Source organism: Artemia franciscana, chromosome 21, assembly GCF_032884065.1.
Source record: "Artemia franciscana chromosome 21, ASM3288406v1, whole genome shotgun sequence".
Lineage (NCBI taxonomy): Eukaryota > Metazoa > Arthropoda > Branchiopoda > Anostraca > Artemiidae > Artemia > Artemia franciscana.
Window position 1 is genome coordinate 2,409,857 of NC_088883.1, and position 26,013 is coordinate 2,435,869.

A 26,013-nucleotide genomic window follows, 5' to 3' on the forward strand; every position below is an offset into this window, starting at 1 on the left:
GAAATTTGGCAAGCATATCAGGGACCGGACCAGATTAAATTAGAAATAGTCGTTTTCCCGATTTGACCATCTGGGGGGGAGTGGGGGCCCGGTTAATTCGCAACAAATAGAAAAAATGAAATATTTTTAACTTATCAGCGGGTGATTGGATCTTAATGAAATTTGATGTTTGGAATGATATTGTGTCTCAGAGCTCTTATTTTAAATCCCGACCGGATCTGATGACATTGGGGGGAGTTGGAGAGGGAAAACCTAAAGTCCCGGTTTTGCTACTTTAGGCACTTCCAGGTAAGCTAGGACGATGAAATTTGGCAAGCGTATCAGGGACCGGACCAGATTAAATTAGAAATAGTCGTTTTCCCGATTTGACCATCTGGGGGGGGGAGTGGGGGCCGGTTAATTCGGAAAAAATAGAAAAACTGAAGTATTTTTAACTTATGAGCGGGTGATTGGATCTTAATGAAATTTGATGTTTGGAATGATATTGTGTCTCAGAGTTCTTATTTTAAATCCCGACTGGGTCTGATGACATTGGGGGGAGTTGGAGGGGGGAAACCTAAAATCTTGGAAAACACTTAGAGTGGAGGGATCGGGATGAAACTTGATGGGAAAAATAAGCGCAAGTCCCAGATACATGATTGACAAAATCGGAACTGATTTGCTCTCTTTGGGGTACTTGGGGGGGGGGAGTAATTCTTAAAAATTAGAAAAATGAGGTATTTTCAACTTACGAACGGGTGATCGGATCTCAATGAAATTTGATGTTTAGAAGGATATCGTGTCTTAGAGCTCTTATTTGAAATCCCGACCGGATCTGGTGATGGGGGCGGGGAGTTGGGAGGGGGAAACCTAAAACTTGGAAAACACTTAGAGTGGAGGGATCGGGATGAAACATGGTGGGAAAAATAAACACAAGTCCTAGATAGATGATTGACATAAACGGAACGGATCCGCTCTCTTTTGGGTAGTTGGGGTGGGGTATTTCTGAAAAATAAAAAAAAATGAGGTATTTTTAACTTACGAACGGGTGATCGGATCTCAATGAAATTTGATATTTAGAAGGATATCGTGGCTCAGAGCTCTTATTTTAAACCCGACCGGATCTGGTGACATTGGGGGGGGGAGGAGTTGGGAGGGAGAAACCTAAAAATTGGAAAACACTTATAGTGGAGGGATCGGGATGAAACTTGGTGGAAAAAAAACACGAGTCCTAGATACATGATTGACATAACCAGAACGGATCCGCTCTCTTTGGGGTAGTTGGGGGGGGGTTAATTCTGAAAAATTAGAAAAAATGAGGTATTTTTAACTTACGAACGGGTGATTGGATCTCCATGAAATTTGATTTTTAGAAGGATATCGTGTCTCCAAGCTCTTATTTTAAATCCTGACCGGATCTGGTGACATTGGGGGAAGTTTGGGGTGGGGAAACCTAAAATGATGGGAAACGCTTAGATTGGAGGGATTGGGATGAAACTTGGTTGGAAAAATAAGCAGAAGTTTTGCATACGTGATTTACATAATTGGAACGGATCCGCTCAATTGCGGAGGGGGGGGGGGGGTAATTCTGAAAAATAAGAAAAATGACGTATTTTTAACTTACGAAGGAGTGATCGGATCTTCATGAAACTTCATATTTAGAAGGACCTCGTAACTCCGATATCTTATTTTAAATCTCAACCGGATCAAGCGTAATTGGGGGGGGCAGTTGGGGGGACCGGAAATCTTAGAAAATACTTAAAGCGGTGAGATCAGGATGAAACTGGATGGGAAGAATAGAAACCTGTCTAAGATACGTGACTGGCATAACTGGACCGAATCTGCTCTCTTTGGTCGAATTGGGGGGGGGGGTAATATTGAAAATTGAGGTATTTGTAACTTACGAAAGGGTGACCAGATCTTAATGAAATTTGATATTTAGATGGATCTTGTGCTTTAAAGTTCTAATTTCAAATTCCGACCAGATCCTGTGACATTCGGGGGAGTTGGAGGGGGGAACCTGAATTCTTGGAAAACATGAAAATTGGAGTATTTATATCTTACGAATAGATGATCGGATCGTAATGAAATTTGATTTTTAGAAGGAATTCATGTCTCAGAGCTCTTATTTCAAATTCCGACCAAATCTTTTGACATTGTGGGGATTTGGAGGGGGAAATCTTGGAAAAACACTTGGAGTGTAGGAATCGGGATGAAGCTTGGTGGATAGAATAAACAAATGTCCTTGATACGTGATTGACAGAATCGTACTGAATTCGCTCTCTTTGGGGGAGTTGGGGGGAGGGGTTCAGTGATTTGGCGAGTTCGGTGCTTCTGGACGTGCTAGGGCGATGAAAATTGGTAGGCGTGTCAGGGAGCTGCACAATTTGACTTGATAAAGTCGTTTTCCCAGATTCGACCATCTGGGGGGCAAAAGGGAGAGGAAAAATTAGAAAAAATTAGGTATTTATAACTTACGAGTGGGTGATCGGATCTTAATGAATTTTGATATTTAGAAGGACTTTGTGACTCAGAGCTATTATTTTAAATCTTGACCGGCATTAAGCCTCTTATTTTCCTTTTTAAATCAATCTATTGATTCATAGAATTTTGTTAGAGCTCATACCATATGATCTCTTGGCTCTTAGCTCTTCTCGCTTCGTCACAAGTGCCATATGAGCTCTTAGCTCTTGTTTTTTTATTGAATAAATTGAAGAAGTGGCATATGATTGCTTCACTGACTTCACGACTTGAGGGTATGAGCTATGAAATGGGTATGTGTAATGAAATTAGAAGACCAAGAAACCAATCCTTTGTCTTAATTCCCTTCTAAGGAAAACAATCTCTTTTTATAGTTACCTGGAGTGAGGAACTATCCTGTGGTTGTATTTATTGAAGGGCAATTATTTATTTATGGCGATGTATCTCGCTACCCTGGGGAAGATTTAGCAGCTGATGGATTGGTCGTGGTTTCCTTTAACTATAGAACAAATATATTTGGTAAGTTCCTTTCAATTCAATGCGTCAGGATCAAGGCTGTATGCAGGGGAGGGTGGGGCTGGGCGTTTTTAACCGTTTCCCTCTAAAAATTTGGTCTGACTCGTGAGAACATAACAAAATACATATAAACAATTTTTTTTACGTTTTAAGTTCTTTTTTTGTAAAACTTCCCCCCCCCCCTGAAAAAAATCCTGGATATGGCCTTAGTCAGGATTGCCTTTATGCAAGGTAAATATTTGGTGGTGTTGCGGAGCAGGGAGTTTGTATGAAAATTGAGTGTCAACGAGAGAAATTGGAAGATAGTCCCCCCTCCCACTCTTCTGTCGGAAAAGTCACTTTACCAAGAATAAAAAGCAGCTTGTACCTCACGCAGTCTATTATACTGTAGCCACGTTTTTTGGACACCGGACAGGAACTCAGGCCTTACTGTTCTTACAGAACATCATATTAGCTCACCAAAAGCTATTAGACATTGGATTTAAGCTCTGTTTAAGTATTAGGACTTAAAAATGAAAATGACCGAAGGTGACCCTATTCCAATAAAGATTTTGAAACCGAATTGACTAGTCATGAAAAAAAGTTTCTATCATCTGTATCAAGTGTAGATGGAACAAAAAATAAGTAGAAACAGAAGCAGTAAGAGCCCAAAAAAGTGGAATTAAATATGCAGACCAAGAAGAAACGCTAAAATTCAGAAAACTAAAGTAAGTTTTAGTGTTTTCCTTTGATACATTTTTAATAAGAAATTGTTTTCGTTTTATTTGTTATTGTTTACCTGTATATCTCCCTGTTTTTCCGCTTGTCTTCTTATTTATATCCACTTTTTTCTTTCTTGATCTTCCTGTTTCCTTTTCTTTTCCTTTTGTGTTGAAGATGCCTATTTGATTCAGACGACAATTAGCGTGTGATTATTCTAGTTTTGTCTGTTTTCTTTGTTGTTGTTGTGGCACTCTTTTAATTGTGGCACCTCGCCACTTTACTCAGAAGCGGATGTCTGTTAGCATTTTCGATAGCTCACGGACTATACCAGAATTGATATATCATTCATCATTCATTGATATATCATTGATCATAGATATATCATTCATTGATATATCATTCATATCATTCAATTCTATGATCGATATATCATAGAATTGATTAATATCATTCTTATGCCACAATTGATATTAAAAAGGTACAAGACAAGAGACACTATGTCTCACAAGCTGTTAAGTGCTGTTGCCACTGCTACAGGAGTGAAAGACTGCTACTATTTTTGGAAATCCGTGAGTCCTATCAATATTTCTGGGTAGTAATCAAACAGTTCGTGGCAACGAACTGTAGTAAGGAGCGACCCGGCTCAATAGCAACCGAAACTCTAAAAAACGGAATTTTGATACCAATAGTTACATCAAAAGAATCGCTGATTTTAATTCTGATTTTAAATATATTAATGCTGATATTAAATATATAATTTTCCTCAAGTTTAGTTTTGCCCATCGAAAGTTGGGAGCCTGAGAAAATTTGCCTTATTTTAGAAAATAGGGGAAAACACGTGCCAGCTCTAATGAAAAACAACAAACATGATGATACAAGTTCAATGCATTGTATCACTCATTACTTGTTTTAATTGTTACGAAACCGGTTTTCTGAGATGTAACCTAAGCGCAGTGCTTGAACGTTTTTCTTATACCCGACAAGTACCAATAGAGTTGAAACACACTTATCAAAATGGAAGTACAATACCTTCTTTTCCGGTAGCCTACACATAATTAAGAATTCGTGCATATTTATAGCCTCCCACATACGAATTTCAATTTTGTTCTTATGACTTTCGTTTTTACAAGTAAACACAAGAAACACCTTTTTTGGTGGTTTCACGCTGGTTCATTAATAGTTTAGCAAATAATGACACGATCTTTTTTAATGATTTTTTTAAGCTCTTTTTTTGTTCGAAAATATCATCGGATAAAAGAAGTCGAAGCGTCATTTTCATTATGATGTAGTATTTTTATTTACTTTTTTTCCGAGGACGAAGCAGCAATCAGTCAACGGCCGGAGATTGACTTTTATTTCTTCTCAAGAATACTATAAAAAAATACTTTTTAAGACATATGACGTAGTAGATGTTAAGATGAAAGCGAAACTTGTTTGGGCAGTAATAGCGAAACTTGTTGGGAAAATAATTTGTTTTATATGAGACATAAATATTCTGGGAAAACCTTCGAAATACCAAGGACGGTCAAATGAAATTTGGCTTTTTGAACTGGCTAAGTGGAAAGTTAAACTCATATCATATGTATTGTCAACAATCAGGGACGGTCCAGAATTTAATTTATGGTAGAAAAGACTGGAAAATTAATTAAAATTAATTACTTAAATTAAAGCATGCCTGTAAAAGTATGCTGGTTGTTCGAGAGGCTCATATGGTATCCATTAAAATTAAAGACCCTTATTTGAATCTATACCACTTTGTAGGTCTAGCTACAAGGTGCAAATGGTCTATGAGCTAAAAGGTTGCTAGAAAGGTAGTCTATGAGCTAAAAAAGGAGGTCTATGAACAAAAGATTGAGATAGCTAGGACACGTTATGTGTAAGACAGATCCCTAAGATCGTCGTTTTTTGCCAACCATCTAGAGCTAGACGAAAGGTTGTATTCTTCAGGTGGGGTGAGAGTACGTCGTAAGGAAGGACTTAAGGGAACTTGAAATCTCTTAGGAGTGTTCAAAAGGAAGGCTTTGAATAGATTGGTATGGAGGAAGAGCATTTGTTGCCGTGTTGGCCTCAGGCGCCTTGATACTGCTGTGTATTGTTAGGAATAGTAGTAGTAAAGGTACGTGTGTATTATTCAGAACACACTCAATGAGTGAAGTTAGGTTCTTTCGTGAAACAATCTACAATGCAGATATATTTTATGAGAAAATCCGGTTCATAGCCACAATGACAAAACTCAAAGACAAAAACTTAGGTTAGGTTAAAATTTTAAGTTTTGATTTTACAATTTTCCTAATAAAGTATTATATTTTCATCATATTTTGTTTTATTTCATTTGCTTTATCAAAATATTTGCACATTAGGGGGGAGGAGTGCATTATATCAAATACTTAACCTAACCACCTCTTTATATAAAATATTTAATTAAAATGTACCTGCATCGTAGTTTGTTTCACGAAAGAACCTAACTTCACTTATTGAGTGTGTTCTGAATAATACACAAGTATATATACACAAGTATATATATATATATATATATATATATATATATATATATATATATATATATATATATATACCAGTTATATTTTATATTTATTATATTTATTTTTGTTTCTTTTTACTATACTCATATGTTTATTATATTTATCATAGTTTATATGCATTTAATCTATTATATTATCATAATTTGTATAGAGTTTATACATAAGTAATAGCTTTTAATAATTCATAAGCACCAGAATATTTCACAAAACTCGTCAATAGTTGAATTACAGCTGCCAATAAGACACGAAATTTTTTAGTTTTCATGTTTTGGGTTTTTTTCCATTTCATGTTTCTGATCAACTCTACTTTTCTGATTGCGACGCAAATAAGATATTAAACATATTGAACGCCAAAGAAAAAGCTATAACAACCCAATGGGCATATAACATTACTGAAATTGGATTAGCGCGTCGGAATAATAGTTCTCTGTAGAATGATTTACTATGCGTAGAATATAGGAATAATCCCTCTACGTGTTAATCCTGCCCTTTTTTCCACTTTTCAAACAGTTCGTGGTAACGAACTGTATTAAGGAGCGACCCGGCTCAATAGTAACCGAAACTCCAAAAAATGGAATTTTGATACCAATAGTTACATAAAAAAAAATCGCATTTTAATGCTGATTTTAAATATATAGCTTTCATCAAGATTAGTCTTACGTATCAAAAGTTAGGAGCCTAAGAAAATTTGCCTCATTTTAGAAAATAAGGGAAAACACCCCTAAAAGTCATACAATCTTAACGAAAATCACACCATCAGATTCAGCGTATCAGAGAACCTTATTGTAGAAGTTTCAAGCTCCTATCTACAAAAATGTGGAATTTCGCATTTTTTGCCAGAAGACAAATGACGGATGCGTGTTTATTTGTTTTTTTGTTTGTTTTTTTCCCGGGGGTGATCGTATCGACCCAGTGATCCTAGAATGTCGCGAGAGGGATCATTCTAACGGAAATTAAAAGTTCTAGTGCCCCTTTTAAGTCACACCAAAGATTAGAGGGCACCTAGGCCCCCTCCCACGCTCATTTTCCCCCCAAAGTCACCGGATCAAAATTCTGAGATAGCCATTTTATTCACCATAGTCGAAAAACCTAATAACTATGTCTTTGGGGACGACTTACTCCCCTGCAGTCCCCGCGGGAGGGATTGCAAGTTACAAAACTTTGACCTGTGTTTACATAGTAATGGTTACTGGGAAGTGTACGGACGTTTTCAAGGGGATTTTTTTGGTTTGGGAGGGAGAGTTGAGGTGGGGGGGTTACGTTGGAGGATCTTTCCATGGAAAAACTTCTCATGGGGGAAGAGACTTTCAATGGAGGGGGCGCGGGATTTTTTAGCATTATTTGAAAAAAACAATGACAAAATAAATATGAAAAGTTTTTTCTACTGACAGTGAGGAGCAGCATTAAAACTTAAAACGAGCAGAAATTATTACGCATATGAGGGGTTTACCTCCTCGTAATACCTCGCTCTTTACGCTAAAGTATTTTTAGTAATTTCAACTATTTATTCTACGGCCTTTGTGATTCAAGGGTCATTCTTAAGGAATTGGGACAAAATTTAAGCTTTAATGTAAAGAGCGAGGTATTGACGAGGGTGAACCTCCTCATATACGCAATAAAAACATACGAGTATAGAAGTTTGTTACGTAAGTTAATTCGTAAATTACGTATATTTTTTACTAATGAAAATGTTCGTAAAAAATTAAAAGTTCTAGTCGCCTTTTTAGGTAATCAAAAAATTGGAAGGCAACTAGGCTTCCTCCTTCGCTCCTTTTGTCTCAAAATCTTCCGATTAATACTATGAGAAAGCCATTTAACCAAAAAAAAATTTGCAAATTTTGTTTTAATTATTTATGTGCGGAGAGCCAAGATCAAAACATGCATTAATTAAAAAACGTAAAGAAATTAAATAAAAAAAACAAGTTTTTTTAAATGAAAGTAAGGAGCGACATTAAAACTTAAAACGAACAGAAATTACTCCGTATATGAAAGGGGCCTTTCCTCCTCAACGCCCCGCTCTTCACGCTAATGTTTTTTACTGTTTTAAGAAGTAGAGTCAAGAGAAAAAGTCAAACTTTAGCGTAAAGAGCGGAGCGTTGAGGAGGAAAACCCCTTTCATATACGGATTCTGTTCGTTTTAAGTTTTAATGTCGCTCCTTACTTTAATTAAAAAAAATTGTTTTTTATTTAATTTATTTGAAGATCAATGTGCTAATTGATATTATATATGTTTAAGCATTTGACAATTTACGCTTGCACTACCACTAGGGCTCTTTGGGTCATTCCTCTCTGGAGGCATGTTTTTTTGACATGTTAACTATTTGGAACAAATTTGCTTTCTCAAAATTTTGACCTCATAAAATGTAGGGGGGAGTGAGGAGAGACTGGGTATTAAAAAGGCACAAGAGGAGCCGGTTGCCCCGTTTGTTTTTTTCCTTGTTTGTTCCTTTTTTATTTGAACATCTATTTGCTACTTGACATTATGTATACATCAAAGACCCTCCCCATTTTTTCTTTTGTGAAATTTATGTTTAAACATTTTACAATTTGCACTCGCACTGCCGCAGGGGCTCTCTGGGTCATGCCACCCCGGAGACATGTCTTTTGGACACGCCAACTATTTGGAACAATTTGGCTATCTCAAAATTGTCATTGGATATCTTGGGGGGGATGTGAGGAGGGTACAGGAGGGAGCTTATTGTCTTCAAATCAGTTTTACTAATAAAGAGAGGGGCATAACTTCGTATTTACAATTAATGAGCCCCCTACGGTGTTTACAGGACAGATCTTTCTATACGAAGTGGCCTGAGAAATACCTTGGAGGCATATGACTCTTTTATTATCGTCTGTTTGTGTTGACACCGCTTTATTTTCGCTAAGCTTTGAGGCTTAGTGGGTGCAATCTCACTTCGGTTTGTGGTAATATCTGTTCCTTTTGTGTTTGAGTTAATTATTTTGTTCTAATTTCCGTTTGCTTTCGGTCTCATTTATTTATTAATAGTGATTTCTATTCATTTTGAGTTTGAATTATTTGTTGGCTCTATTTCTGCTAGTCGTTGGTTTAGTGAGCTCGTTACTTTTCTTTAAAAACTTTTTTGTGAAAGAAGATTCTTTAAGTTAATAAAACTTCTAAAAAAGTCGCTTTGTTCTCTTCCAACGCTAGAGTAGACGCAAGCGCCCTATTGAATATATTTTAATGCTAGAAAAGTACATTGAGAGATTATATTCCATGGTAACAAATGCATAAAATGTCATCCATAAATCTACTGACAACTGTCCTGGCTAAGTGATTGGTGGGCCGGGTTGGGAATCATTAGTCCGATGGGCAAAGGCTCGATTCGTGACGTGGCCGGTTATTTTGTTTGGGACGGGGATCAGTGACATGACTCTGTAAGTTCAGCCCGAGTAAACCCAGATCTAAATGGGTACCCGGGGAAACATGGGGAAGGTAAGCAGGAAGGGTGTGCGAAAGCACTGGATGGCTGGTTCCCAGCCCCCCCCCCCATTGCACCTCCTGACTGAAGGACCACGGATCAGCACTGCTGGTTTTTAGCTTGATGGTGCCGTCACTTACTTTATTACTTATACTTTATACAATTACTTTATATACTTTATATACTTTATTACAATTACTTTATACTTACTTTATTTTTACTTACTACTGACAACTTGAATGCAATGAGCAAGTCCAGATTTTATACATTTTATACAAAGAACATATAGTAATTAAAAGATTATTATAAGTAAAGTGATAATAGTTTGGGGGAAGGGGCTGATTTTTTCCCTCCCCTTAGATTAAAAATATATTTTTAGGGTACTTTCATTGAAAAATGCATTTTTTTTCTATTTGCGTTGAAAAAAACGACGAAACTCCCCCCTTAGATATTGAGAATACATTTAGTCCCCGTCCCAAATTTTCGTGACTTGACAACACTGAGTAGTAAGGTAAGCCATAGACATAAGGACACACAGTAGATCAGATTTGGTAATAGATTGAAATACTTGCAATCTGTTGATTGAATTTACGATAATTAAGAGATAATTTACCTATTGATAAAACCTGTATCTTCGTTATGCTACATCCCCAAGTAAATCAATTAAATTCAATATCTAGATGAATTACTATAACCAATGCGAACAAAAGCAGTGTTTCTCAGAACAATTGATCAGTTTTTTCCCTCATATTTGTTTTGATTACTTTTTGACGGAATTTGGCGGGATTTGTATGTATGTTTTTTTTTTTGTATTTTATTTATTCTTATTAGTTTAAGATTATTTTTTACCTTTTCTTACTGTTTTTATCCTTTTTGTTCCATTTGTTTTGTTTCTTCGTTTTTCATGTACTCATCTGAGCTAAAGTCGCTTTCTTTAGTAGAGATAAAATATTCGTGCTATTTTTCTTTTTCCTTAACCTTTTCACTCGTCATAAGCCCCTGTCTATACTAGAAATTCGATGCGAATACTCCTGTAAAACAAGAGCAGACACATTAGTGCTCCCCATGCCAAAATATGACTTCCCTTGTCGTTCAAGGTATAGGACTGTATACCCCCAGCTTGGAATTTTTGATAATGGAGTTTTCGCTGGTTTATGCGTTGCATTTATACTCGCTGTCATTTTGAAGAAACTCCAGGGTCATTTTTGGATTTCTCAAAAATTTCTTCTCATAATTACAAATTACTGCTCAGTTCAACATGAATGACAATTACAATGAACAAAATATTGCTTTCAAAACATATGTGAAAAATCTTTCACCATGGACATTTTTGCTCTTCACGTGGCTCACCTACTGTTGGTTAGTTGGAGTTCGGCTCAACATGTATTTTAGATTGAAGCAATAAGGCGACATGCCCTTTACCAATCGATTTATTGAAGAAACGATTGCAAAAAGGTTTCTTAACTCAAAACCCTGAATAATTTGCAGGAGATGCGTTATCATATGAGAAGCCTGGTTTCTGCTGTAATTCCATTCAAACATCTAATCCTAATTAACCTGCTTTAGGCCAATGGGGTTAAAATAGCTTTCCCTTTTGTTTTCAGGTGGTTGGTCTTTCTCTTATTCTGATGCAATTCGAAAATCAGATTTGAAACTAGTAGCAAGAAACATGAAATACCAGAAATATGGGAACTCTAAACTTGTTTCTTTTCGATAGACTTATTCATATGTTTTTTTTTCTTTGGTTCGACGTATTTCTAGGATTTGGCTTATTCTTAGTGTCGCTTTTTATTTTTTCTGATTTTATCTTTTTTTTCTTGTAATTTTTCTTCTTCTGTATTTTTTATTGCTTGTCTTTTCTGTGATGCAGGTTGGGAGCTGTTGTGACCCTGTTGAGCTTGACTCTAGTTCGGTATTGTGGAGTGACATGAGAGGTGTAGCATAAGTGGGAGATGATAACGACGGAATGTGGGGGGGGGGAATTAATGTCAAGCTTTTCTTCTCACTCAATTGGACTATCTGTCGGGGCTTTTTCTACAATTAGCCATGACTTGATGCCCACAACTATTCCATTTTAATTCAAAAGTAACAAGAGTAACAAGAAACATGAAATACCAGAAATATGGGAACTCTAAACTCTTTGTTTCTTTTCGATAGACTTATTCATATATTTTTTTTTGTTTGGTTCGATATATTTTCTAGGATTTGGCTTACTCTTAGTTTCGCTTTTTAATTTTTTCTTGTTTTATCTTTTTTTTCTTGTAATTTTTCTTCTTCCGTATTTTTTGTTGCTTCTCGTTTCTGTGATGCAGGATAAATAATCAACTTTAATGAGGAAGAACCTTCCAGTCCCAAGGATATATAACCCCTCCCCCCCTGGGGCGATATTATGGCCTCCGGGACGCATCTTGTGTCTGTTCATATGTGGAAACCGCAATTTTCTAATATTTTTCTTTGGTTGTTTCAAAAGTACCAAGTTTTTAGGGCGGCCCAATAGATCCGTTAGTGTTGCCTCGTTTTTCTTCGTCTTTAATTGTTTCTTTACATCAGTCGTTGTCAACTATTTTGGAGGGGTTCTTTCAACCTGCTGGGTGGTTCGTTACGCGTTCAAGCAATCAACCGAACATGCCTCTGTAGGTTTGACTTCTGTTTCACTCATTTATAGCATTTTAAAGTAAAAAAGCTTGCTTCTAAAGTTTGCTTCTTTTAAATAAATCATCTCAGACGATAAATTTTGATAACTTTTGGGGCTCTCACCAGTCGGTCTGCAGGTTCTCATGCTGTCATGCTTGGAAGTAATCAACCCCAATATACCACGAAACATTTGACTTCTGAACGACTTAATTATCAATCTTATTAAAAGAGCTGCGATTATAATTGCATTTCTTTTTTTTTTGGAAAGCTACACACTACTATTTTTCAGTGTCAAAAAAAAAAAAAAAAAAAAAAAAAAAAAAAAAAAAAAAAAAAAAAAAAAAAAAAAAAAAAAAAAAAAAAAATCTAGACAGGTGACTATTTTGGGAAAATTGGCTTAAGGGCTTTTCTTTTCTTTAAGGGCTTTTATTGCATTTCTTTTTTTTTGGAAAGCTACACACTACTATTTTTCAGTGTCAAAAAAAAAAAAAAAAAAAAAAAAAAAAAAAAAAAAAAAATCTAGACAGGTGACTATTTTGGGAAAATTGGCTTAAGGGCTTTTCTTTTCTTTAAGGGCTTTTATTGCATTTCTTTTTTTTTGGAAAGCTACACACTACTATTTTTCAGTGTCAAAAAAAAAAAAAAAAAAAAAAAAAAAAAAAAAAAAAAAAAAAAAAAAAAAAAAAAAAAAAAAAATCTAGACAGGTGACTATTTTGGGAAAATTGGCTTAAGGGCTTTTCTTTTCTTTAAGGGCTTTTATTGCATTTCTTTTTTTTTTGGAAAGCTACACACTACTATTTTTCAGTGTCAAAAAAAAAAAAAAAAAAAAAAAAAAAAAAAAAAAAAAAAAAAAAAAAAAATCTAGACAGGTGACTATTTTGGGAAAATTGGCTTAAGGGCTTTAATTTTGGGAAAAAACTTATATGAATGGTATTGTGAATACCCAGACGTTCAGTACTCCAACAGTTTTGCATTCTACAGCTAATAAGAAAAGACAAAAAAAAAAAAATTAACTGTCTTTTTTTTTCACCGAGGGAAACTTGGTCTCCTGGCACCGTATTTTATAGTACAAAAGTGTTCTTTAGTGGTCCCTTTTAACTGGTTGATATTGACCACTTTTGGGGGCCTCACAACTTCATCAGTCCGATTTAACACTTTCTAGTAATCAACCTAAAATACCATTGTAGATCTTATTCATGAGTGGCTTATTTATTGTAGACCTAGTTATAGTAGAAAAGTTCACCACATAAGTGGTCGGTCAGCCGGTCGATCTTTTTTTTTTCTTCGTTTGTAAACGCGAGTTTTTGATAGACGCATCGAGGTTCAGTCATATTTATACAGCCCATTGTTGTATTTTTTTTTTTTTGGGGGGGGGTATATCAGAGGAACAAACATTCAAAATATATAAAAGCAGAGGAGTTGTGTGTAAAGGAGATTACTGAAAGATCTAATAAAACGTGGAGATTTGGAGAGGGGATTACATAAGGTTTGATTGTTACTTTTTTCATCTATTCCATAGGCGTTTTTTTTTTCGAACGACCTATTCATTGTTTTATCAAAAATTTTCTCTAAAAGTGTACATCCCGAAGAAAGACGGATCTTACCCGTTAAAAAAGTGACGGATAAGCATTTTTGCCTACTTGATAATAAGACTACAGTCGTAATTTTTCTAGGAAAACGAAGCATTTTCATGATCTGTCTGAATACTTCAGTTTATTTGCTTTATAAATTAAAACATCTACTAATTTCGCACAAAAGTCATAATTTGTTTTTCATGAGTTTTCAGGTCGTAAAAAAAGTACTTAACAAGGAATTTTATGGTATCACCAGTGGATTTGCGGCAGGCGTGACGACCTGTTGACGATGTTGCGAGACCCCCCAAAGATCGACCGGCTGACCGACCACTTATGTTGTGAACTTTTCTACTATAACTAGGTCTACAATAAATAAGCCACTCATGAATAAGATCTACAATGGTATTTTAGGTTGATTACTAGAAAGTGTTAAATCGGACTGATGAAGTTGTGAGGCCCCCAAAAGTGGTCAATATCAACCAGTTAAAAGGGACCACTAAAGAACACTTTTGTACTATAAAATACGGTGCAGGAGACCAAGGTTCCCTCGGTGAAAAAAAAAAGACAGTTAATTTTTTTTTTTGTCTTTTCTTATTAGCTGTAGAATGCAAAACTGTTGGAGTACAGAACGTCTGGGTATTCACAATACCATTCATATAAGTTGGGTCCTGTTCTGAACCATCTCAAGGCAATTATAAATCTTCAACTTTAAATTATAAAGTTTCCATTTCAATTATTGTATTATTGGCAGTAATTGAAGTAAGGTCCAGAGACTACTTCGGATCAGTGTTGCTACCAACAACAAGTATACTTTAGATCAGTGTTTAATGTTCTAATGTTCCTACCTACCTCTTTTTAATGTTTCTAATGTTTCCTACCTCTTTTGGTAGTTTTTAATGTTTTTAATGTTTTAAAATTCCATAAAAGTGTGTTGGATCAGTGTTGAGTTTAAAAGTCTAGTTTAGATCAGTGTTGAGACTACTTTAGATCAGTATTTTTAATGTTTTTTAATGTTTTTAATGTTTTTTCTAATGTTCCTACCTCTTTTTAATGTTCCTACCTACTTTAGATCAGTGTTGCTACCCACTTAATGGGTTGCTACCCATTAAGTACCCATTACCACCCATTTATTCCATAAAAGTCTGAATATCTGAATAAAGGTCATTGAATATCACCTTTACAAAGAGTCCTTTCGAGGCGGCTCTTATATCTAACATCTCACAGTTGGACCCTAAGTCTGAATAAACCCAGGACAAATAAGAACGCATTGCTTTATTTTCACCAAATTTGAGAAATGCATTTGATCAATCTATTAGTCAAGACTTCAGACCTTCATAAACGTGGAAGAAATACTATACATATAGCAAGGCAAAGATATTTGGGGCACGTCTTTCCAATTTTTTTTAAATTTGTACACGTTTTAATGCTGATTTGGATTATGGTGTATGATTAACATATCTTTTTTCTAATTAAAAAACTCGGTGGAAGGAGAAGATTTTCAGAAAGCAAAGATATTTGAGACCCATCTTCCAATTTTGCTATTTTAAACACGTTTGGATGCTCATTTGGAAGATGGCTGATGATCAGCAGATCTTCTTTTCCACTAAGAAAACTCTGCAGAATGAACTCTGCTCAGTTTTAAATTGGCTCAAGCCGAGTAAGTTTTTTTTTTTTTTTTTTTTTTTTTTTTTTTTTTTTTTTTTTTTTTTTTTTTTTTTTTTTTTTTAGCGAACATGATTCCTGAAATAGAAGGATTAACACGGAAGAAAATGAAGATGTACAGTATCCCTGTGTTACAAACGTTTCAAATTTGTGGATGTGACTCGCCCAATGCCGTCCTAGCCGCCCTAGCCGAGTGGATTGGTGCGCTGGATTAAAGTCCTCTGTCCGAGAGGGCGAGGGTTCGAATCCTAGTGTACCCACATATTTGGTTTGGTATGGAGGTCAGTAGCGTGACTCTGTAAGCTCAGCAATAGTCGAACCAGCTCTAAATGGGCTCCTGGAGAAATGTGAGGAAGGTAAACAAGAAGGGTGTGCGAAAGCACAGGATGGTTTGCCTCCAAACCCCCCTTTGTACCCCTTTTGCTTGATTAGCACCGCCGGTAGGGAATATAAAGTCCAATGCCGTATTCTTTACCTCTTTTACTCGCCCAATGCTTCAATATGCAACCGTTTGCTTTATATTACTATGCTCGTTTTTTTTATATCTTGACCTAAGTCCCGTCCGTCCTTGAAGGTCGTCGTGTAGGCTCCTTCTTCGTAATAGTGCGTATATGTCATCTGTATGTACCGTGGTTTTTATGTCTACTTACTTCTATGCCTTTTCAGGTTTTTTTGGGTTGAATACCCCAGAATATCCAGGAAACCTTGGGTTGCACGATCAGATCCGTGTATTGCAGTGGGTGAAAGAAAATATTGCAAGATTTGGCGGTGATCCAAGTCGAGTAACACTTATTGGGCATGGAGCGGGAGCTGCTTCCGTCACAGTGCACATGGTCTCGCCAAGGTCTCAAGGTTTGATCCATTTTTTGTTCAAATTCTTTGAAAGAATCGAATAATCTAAGTGGTTATCTGAGAAATTTGTCAGTTTAATTTTATTTTTTTCTGTATTTTGGGAAATCTGAAATCTTAAAAATATAAAGAAAATCAAACAGTGTCGTTGCGATGAATGAAAATCAAAAAGAGTATTTGGGATGCTTTTTTCTTTTTCTATTATGTAGCATTTAAGAGTTTAGTACGTCATAACTTCTTTTTCCGGATCGTAATGTATATGAATTTATTAGTATTTTTTTCGAAGATGGGGGTCAATGGCTCGGCTCGAGGCTATACTATTTCTTGGGTATGGCGTCTGTTTGGATGTCATTTAGCCAAATGCTTTTTTTAATCCCTGGAATATGATAACGCAGAAAAACCGACATGATGTCTGCTCGTGGGTGTCCGCCCAGTTATTTTTTGGTGTCTTTTTCTTAATAATTAGTGTATCTTGCAATCTAAATTGATTATGAAATTAGTAATCATCACGTCCTTTTTGGTTGTCCTTTTTGGCCAACCGTCTGGGGCTACACGGAAAGCAGGTCGTCCTTGTCTGGGTTGGGAGGATGTCATAAATAAGGATTTAAAGGAAATGGGAACTTCCTGGGAGGGTGTAAAGAGGGAGGCTTTAAATAGATTAGGTTGGAGGAGGAGCGTGCGTAGCTGTGTTGGCCTCAGGCGGCTTGGTGCTGCAGTGAGTTATTAGTAGTAGTAGTAGTAGTAATCTAATTGCGAATTAGTAATCTTTCTATATTTCCCTTAAATCGCTAAACTTTAGCTTTGCTCCCTGTCAGAGACAAAAAACAGACTGTTCTGCTGTGTGATAGGTTTAGAAACCTAATTTACTGTATAGCACAGTTGCGAAAGTGTTACTTTTAGCCTTATTTCGACATTTTTGGGGGACTCTGGTACTTCCCCGCTCCAGACTAAATTTTGTCTCTTGGTGGCAAAATCACACTTTTAATTTATCTTTTAGGCTTTTCAGTATAAGTGGCATTAGTTGCCACCACTTAGTATTAGTACATATTCGTGCGCTTATTCGTGCACTCAATTCTGCCGTATAATTGCAGCCCTAAAACAATCACAGTTTTTCTTGCAATTTTTTTTTTTTTACCCCGGTCCCTTTCTATTTATGCATATAGAGGTGAGACCGAGGGCCACCTTCTCAGATGTTTTTGGTCCTTTCTAGACTTTGAAAATATTTTTCTGGTCACTTCCATCCAAAAATATTCCGTTTTGTTCGAAAAACACTAAATTATTGCCCCACCTTAGATTTTTGAAGAAAACCCCCCTCCCTGATTTTTTCAGAAATAGACGCTCCTAAAGTCAGTATTTCTGTTTAACATCTCTCACGGTTAAGACTGGTGTGCTTTTACTTTTTTTCGGCGTTTTATAATTAGTTTGTGGCCATCTTTCCGGATACAAGTCTATTTGTTCCTTTGCCATCAATAGTGACGCTTCAATTCAAGGTCGTTGAAGAAGACGTATAAGATAAGCATTCTAAGAGCCCTTATTTGGTACTGTATCGTTTGATCAGTTTTTTTTGTCTACCGTCTACAATTTCAGGCGCCTGTTGCTTCATTTCTGTCGAAGAGCTAATATGATTTTTGTATTTATGACTTTTAATTACGGCTTATTAAGCATTGGGTGCTGGGCTAACTACTTGAACCAAAATTAGCTACGAGATCCTGTCTTTATTTCAATTCCAATTTGATAGCGTTCCTTGGGCGCATTTAGCACGGATGTTGTGTTTATCACTGATTAAATTTAAGGCTACTTTGGTTTGCACTGTTGAAACGTTTGACTTATTAATACGAAAGAGTTAACTGATATTAGTAAACTGATGTAAAAGTTTACTGAAAGTAAACTGATATTCCACTCATTGAGGTTAGCTTGGATCCCCCGTACCCTCCCTTCTCGATAGATGGTCTGCTCCTTTTGTAATTTTGGGCATTTCTGAATGGTGATAATTGTCTGGTTTACCCTCCTCGTGCGCAGGTGCATAAGCACTGAATGGATGCCCATATGACCCCTTCCTGGCTGCTCAAAATATTGCACCCAGATACATTTCGCCACCATTCAAATGTGGAGACTTTGTGCTCGTACTTTGGCTTCAAAATCTTAATTTCGTGGATTCATACTTGGATGCATAGTTGTGCATAAATACTGAGCGGTTGCCCATGTGGACCCTTCCTGGCCGCTCAAAATATTGCACCCAGTTACATTTCGTCTCCATTCAAAAGTGGAGACTTTGTGCTCGTACTTTGGCTTCAAAATCTTAATTTCGTGGATTCATACTTGGATGCATAGTTGTGCATAAACACTGAGCAGTTGCCCATGTGGACCCTTCCTGGCCGCTCAAAATATTGCACCCAGAGGTACGTTTCATCCCCTTTCAATTGTAGAGACTGTCGTACTTTGGCTTCAAAATCTTAATTTCGTGGATTCATACTTGGATGCATAGTTGTGCATAAACACTGAGCAGTTGCCCATGTGGACCCTTCCTGGCCGCTCAAAATATTGCACCCAGAGGTACGTTTCATCCCCTTTCAATTGTAGAGACTTTGTGTTCATACTTTGGCTTCAAAGTCTTAATTTCGTGGATTCATGCTTGGATGCATAGTTGTGCATAAACACTGAGCGTTTTTTGTTGTTTTTTTTTTAGCCACTGTTCGGTATTCTACAAAAAAAAGTCAGAGTACAAGAAAAGAAACAAAACAAAAACACACAATACAAAGATTTATTTTAAGATATATTTAAAACGTGTTACATATATTTCCAATATACATATGAATCTCATTTTATATGTTTTTTATATTTTGTGATATCAATATTTTTATTTTGTTTAATTAGATGTCTTTTTTTTTATTTTAGACCTGTATGAACGTGCCATTATAATGTCAGGGAATGTATTAGCACCTTGGGCGACATCTGACCAAGTAAAAGTAGCATCTGAATTTGTAGCGCAAATGTTGGGCTGTGACTTAGATACAAATGAAATGATGAAATGTCTGCAAGGCAAAAGCGTTAAAGAAATTGTTCTTGCCTTTGAACGCCATTATAAGGTGAGTCCTCTGCTTTAATATTTATCAAAACCTGCTCGAAAAGAGCGTATACGACTTTATGTCCCCGACTCTGATCATATTGGCTTTGTGTCCTGGGTGTGTGATCCTAAATTCGGCTATAAGTTCCGCTATGCGTCGGTAGAGCTTCCAGAAGTTTGACCTGGAATACTGTCAAACGATAGTTCAACAACTTTTGGAAGACGTCTGAAAGTGGCACATGCGAGGGATGACGCGCTGCTCTTTCTGGATGGTTGGGTCTCTGGTGGCACAAGAGAAACTAAGGTTTAGAACTCTTACCCATAGTTACCTCTTGGCAGACCAGTTGTCAGCAACTTACAATATGAGAACCCCAAGTGCGTGCTTAGTTCTTCCTACCGACTTTTCCAAGTGATACTATTTTGAATTTATTGGTGATGTTGTGGACTCTATTCACATTGAGCCGGGGGTATCAAGAGTCTCTGCTTTATTCATTTAGCTTCAGCATCAGGCTATTTGATCAGTGTTGAGAAACACTGATTACTTTAAATAAATTTTGCGGCTCGGGAACTTTTCTTTGTTTCATTGGCTTAAAATTTTACACAGCAAAACCAATTAGGTGGAAATTAATGTTTAGTTCTTTTATTTGCTTACTATTTCGCATGAGAACCAGGGAACCAATCAGGTTTCAAAGAGGCAAAGCTATTGGTTTCTTTTCTAGTATACGCTCAAGGAATAAAGACAATGGTTGACAAAATTTCTTCACAGACTAAAACCTATGAAATTACGCTCATTCTTCACCAAGGATATGTGACAGTAATCTCTCTTTGATCTATATTCGAGTCACGTCGTTTAACTTTCAACTTTTACACTCTCCTCCTTCTGATAAATTTCTATTTTTACATTGCTTAGCAAAATAAACGAATTGAATATATATATATATATATGTATGTATATATATATATATATATATATATATATATATATATATATATATATATATATATATATATATATATATATATATATATATATATATATATATAAATAATGTGTGTGTGTAGTGGACTGTATATTTATCCTTAAGAAGGGGGGGGGGAGAAATGTATTTTTTTGGAAATAAAACAGGTAAGTATTTATTTTTTTCCAAATATTTTCCGGTATTATCGAAAATAGTTTGGATGACATTTTTAATGTCTTCCACTTTGTCACAGTTTTAGTGACGTTTAAGTGACAGGTTTAAGAGTTCAAAATGAAGGAAGCCACTAGTATATTTGTATAGTGAGTAAAAAGATTTATTGATTGTTGTTTTCACTACCTTACAAATGTAAAAAATTAAAACTGTAAATATATCCACCCCTCACCATATTTTCTCCAGATAAATATTACAATTTTTCCTTATTATAACTATTTGTTAACTATTTAGAAGTATTTGCTAACTGTTTTACTATTTCAGCCATAATTCTTAAAAATCTGTTAATCCATAAAGTCATAAAAATATCTCGTAAAAAATTTGTATATACCACAAATGTTTTTTCCACATAAAAAACAATGAGTCATTCAATCTGATAAATGCGAATCAAAGTGAACATATCTGTGGTTGTAAGGGGGACGTAAGGGGGGGATGAAGGGGTATTTTTTGAACTGAGCTTAAGAAAGAAACAGGTAAAATATGTTATTGATTTGAAGGAAAATAGTTTACCATTTGGGGCAAGAAGAAATACTGAAATCTAAAATATAAATAAAATATAATATAAAGTAATATAATATTGAAATATGAGATAATACTGAAATATAAATGTACTGATGTCTGACGAGTATGGTGAGTGATGTGTGTTCTCTATGTGTGAAAGGTGTCTCAGGCTTGAGCACAGAAATATATTTTTATAATTGTTTAAGTTTTTGTTCATCTAGTGTGAATTACTCAGAATGGAATTTTTAGTTTCTGTTGCCATGGGCCTAAGGTCTATAGAATAATAATCTTTTGTTATTGATTATCATTAATACTATAGAATGATTTTTTAAGGTTTGACCCTCATTCTGACACACAAGCAACAAGTTCGATAGCTAGGTAGGAGGGGGGGGGTATAACCACCTAGAAGACGACACAAGCAACAAGTGCAATAGTTAGGTAAGGGAGGGATAATAACCACCTTAAAGATGTGGCTGAAGGAGGCTGGGCTCTCAAAAGAAACATTCAAAGTTCTTCTCCTTTTTTTTGGGGGGGGAGGGTATGGATGTCTGAAAGAAGTAGCTTCAGGTGACTGGCCTCCAAGAGAAATATGCAAGTTTTTAACTGGGGGGGGGCACGTCCCTGGCCAGAGAGACGTGGCTTAGACAGAGCCCCGTGAAAAAAAAAAAAACAATTTGAATTTGAGAGGGGGAGTAAGGACACCGGAAAGATATGGTTAGGTATGTCTGGGCACCAAAGAGATGCAAGTTTTAAGTGGGAGGGAGGGTATGGTCACCCAAGAGACATGGCACTAGGAGACTGATCTCCCAAGAGAAAATGTAAAGTTCGAAATTCTTCAATGGAATCAATTAGAATCAATGGAATCATTTCAATTAGATTGAATGGATTCAATGGATTCAATGGATTCATTTCAATGGATTCAATGGAATCATTTCAATTAGATTGAAATGGATGAAATACCATCGACCTTGTTCATCGTTTTTTGTTTTTTTAACGACTTGAAGAATTAAAATTTGAAAAAAAAAAAAAAAAATACTGATTCAGCTCAGATATTGATACTAATGGAGTTTTTCTATGAAAAAAAAATCTAAACTAATAAAGCTAGAAAAGTGAGAATTTATGAGGCGTAATTTGGAAACCGCGACAATAAATAGGATAAAAAAAAACTAGAAATTTTATGTTATAACAATCCAAATGGATACAAAATTGGGGTTCTCGGGCGTTTAAATTTCGGTCATCATAATTTATCTCAGGCAATGTTTATTTATTTCCAAATGCAATTTTGATAACATTTTTGACCTGTATTTTATTTTAATTTTTATTAAATTTGTTTATTTGAGTTTTATTTGATTTGTTTTGGAAAAATTGGGTAACCCTATTTAAAATATCATTTTGACCATTCTTGCACACCTTTATTTTGGCACAAAAATTCTTGTCAGAAGCAGTAGTTATATCTCTAAATTTGATAAATTAAAATTTATATAACTTCTGTTCAATATTTTCACTCTGGTATATGTATATGTAATAAAAAGAATAAAAATATTTCGGGAACAATAGAATTGTGGAACGGCAATGCTCTAAAATAGAAAAAATGAAGAAAAGAAAACGAAAAACAGTACTCCCAGAACACACGAGAAGTTTAATCAGTTGAATCAGCGAAAAACTGGTTTATAGCTGTCTGTATACGGAGACAATTAGCTTAGGTTCACTGAAATAAACTATGTTGTAGTTGATTTTTAATTAAATATTTGATATATAGAGTTGGTATTTTAGTTAGATTATGTTAGATTAGGCTAGGCTACTTTACCCCCACCTTTAATGTGCAAATATATATCCCAAATTATACTATAATATAGACTAAAGTATTGTTAAAGTTAAAGTATGATTAATGTAACTTTACTTAATTACCAAAAAATAATGACAGTTTTGTATATAAAGACTACCTCTGAAAAACTGTTGGGCTGTACTGCGTTCGCCTCAAGTAACAAATGATTGAAAGCTTTAAGTAAATTCAGCTTTTTTTCCTTTTTTTTCAAGACAGTGGAATTCAATTCACATTTCTCTATTGTTTCTAATTGGTGGTCTAATAGCGGTCTTCGTCGCTATTTAAGTAAATCTGAAGTTTGAAAGTGATACCCTGCTATCCCTCTTGTATTTAGTCTGTCGATACTTTGGGTAAAATATACACCCTGACTAAACTTAACTTTAACCATCTAAGAGATTTAGATTAACAAGGGAAAACCCAATTTATACTTCCTGCATTAAAAATATATCTGCTTTTGTTTTATTTTTGTCCATAGTACATTTGGCACAGATGTGATAATTTGTTCCAAAACACTTCTATGTCGCCAAACAAAAGGTTTATTGGTGTTGCGAAATCCAAGGGATTTCCTACTCTTCGCCGCTTGGTGTGCGTATAGGAGTGCCACGCATGGCCTGCACCCCCTGACATGCTATTGACGGATTAACAGATGTTCCAAGGGTCCAATCCAATCTAGTGTTTAAACTACTATGTTTTATTCATTAACAAACATTTTTAGCTCATTCATTTGGCCACCCAAAGTGGCTGTTTATTGACTTTGGTAACATAATTTGGTTGAAAAAATAACATTAATTTTGACTAAGAGTAAAACAACTCATATGCAGTAAAACAAGTAGTAGAAATGACAGACAGACAATAGAAAATATTTTACCTAACAGTCATGGGCCTAATTTTCTATGAGTCGGGGGGGGGCAGCTGCCCCCCCCCGGACTCTTGTTTGCCCTTTAGCTGAAATTTAGCATCTTTAAAAATCTTTTCAAAATTAAGACAAGGCCACATAATTCAAGCACCCACAGAAACAGATCTGTTTTCTTTAGTACACCTTTGCCTTTATGGTAGTATATTGCTCATTTTTATGTCACTTGGTATTTACTAAGTGACATATAACGATTGCAAATCCTGTCGGTCCCGGTTTTGCTAGTTTAGGCACTTCCAGGTAAGATAGGACGATGAAATTTGGCAGGCGTATCAGGAACCATACCAGATTAAATTAGAAATTGTTATTTCCCCGATTCGATCATCTGGGGGGGGGGGTAGTGTTGGGACGGTTAAATCGAAAAAAATAGAAAAATGAGGTATTTTCAACTTACGAACGGATGATCGGATCTTAATGAAATTTAATATTTAGGATGATATTGTGTCTCAGAGCTCTTATTTTAAATACCGGCCGGATCTGGTGAATTAGGGGGAGTTGGGGGGGGGGCATTAAATCTTTGAAAACGCTTAGAGTGGAGGGATCGGAATGAAACTCGATGGAGAAAATGACCAAAAGTCCTAGATACGTGATTGACGTAATTGTACTGGATCTGCTCTCTTTGGGTTAGTTAAGGGGTGGGGCTCAGTGCTTTGGCTAGTTTGGTGCTTCTGGACGTGCTAGGACGATGAAAATTGGTAGGCGTGTGAGGTAGCTGAACAAATTGACAATAAAGTCGTTTTTCCCGATTCGACTATCTGGGGGGGGGCTGAAGGGAGAGGAAAAATTAGAAAAAATTAGGTATTTATAACTTACGAGTGGGTGATCGTATCTTACTTAATTTTGATATTTAGAAGGACCTCGTGACTCGGAGCTCTTATTTTAAATCCCGACCGGCATTAAGCCTCTGATTTTCCTTTTAAATCAATCTATTGATTCTTAGAATTTTGTCAGAGCTCATACCATATGAGCTCGTGGCTCTTCCGGCCTCGTCACAAGTGCCATATGAGCTCTTTGCTCTTGTTTATTTGATCATTTTCACTTGACTTGGGAAATTAGACTCCCCCTTTGCCTACCTCCTCCTCTCTTCCACCCGGAATTTCAGGCCCCTGTTCATAGTATTTCTAACTCCGAAATATGGACTACTCCGTAGCCTCGAACAATGTGATGATGACGGGTTGAATAATTTTCGCATAATAATACCCGAGTATGGATCAAAACCGGAATTCGAAGCTACCAAACAGACGAAAAAAACCCTGAGTCAGAGATCTGGACTAAATTGACAAAGGAGAAACTAGTTAAATGAAGGAAACCTATAAAACAGGTTGTGAACCATATAAACAATTTATGGTATTACTCGGTGAAAATAATAGCGAAGTAGTATTCCTGTTTTACCAGAAACCTGCTCTATGTTAGACTAGACAACAAATATTGGGTTCATTTTTGGGTTGAAGAAAGCAGCGAAGTATAATTGATACCGCGTTTGAAATAGCATCTCTGTCGGCACAACAGGAAAAACTAGGCTGACAACAAGGAGTTACGTGATTTTATTTCATTCTCTGTTGACACAGCAGACGTTCCATTTGTTAAATGTTGATATCAAATCGATATTTTGTAGTTTTTCGACAACAGGGAAAACTTCGTTGTTCTCATTTTGACGAAGAAATTGGTAAATTCAATGTTTTGAGTGACTATATGAAATTATTTTAACTTTCTTAAGGTACTTGTTAACAATCCAGACCAATAACGTCTTTGCAAAACCAAACTTGAATTCTTCTATGGTTGAATTCTTCTTAGGTTAGTTATATTTATTTCGAAAACACACTCAAGAAGTTTGCTTTGTTTGATCCAAGTAAACCGGTTTTTTCTCGCATTCAGTTATAATTAGCTTGTTAAAAAAAGGTAAAGAATACGGCATTAGACTTTACAGTCCCTACCGGCGGTGCTGATCTTCGTTTCTTGGCCCTTCAGCCAGGAAGTGCAATGGGGGGCGGGGAGCCAATCATCCTGTGCTTTTGCACACCCTTAATTAGCCTGTTCTTCAGTGAAATAAGCTACGATGCAGGTATATTGTAATGAAATATTTAGGTATTTAATATAATGTAATGGATGGCCTGCTTTCCATAATTCATTGCCGTAGTTTCCATA

The 26,013-nt window shown here is 35.9% G+C and overlaps 1 protein-coding gene across 3 annotated transcripts in view; it reads left to right on the forward strand.

The window, feature by feature from the left end:
* The window catches only part of LOC136040810 (cholinesterase-like), a 90,437-nt gene that overhangs the window by 32,607 nt on the left and 31,817 nt on the right, over nucleotides 1–26,013 (forward strand). For all 3 annotated transcript variants that reach the window (XM_065725141.1, XM_065725143.1, XM_065725142.1), the window contains exons 4-6: nucleotides 2,835–2,979; nucleotides 16,193–16,378; nucleotides 19,271–19,461. In XM_065725141.1, the coding sequence (XP_065581213.1) occupies nucleotides 2,835–2,979; nucleotides 16,193–16,378; nucleotides 19,271–19,461 (522 nt within the window). The remainder of the gene's footprint in view (nucleotides 1–2,834; nucleotides 2,980–16,192; nucleotides 16,379–19,270; nucleotides 19,462–26,013) is intronic.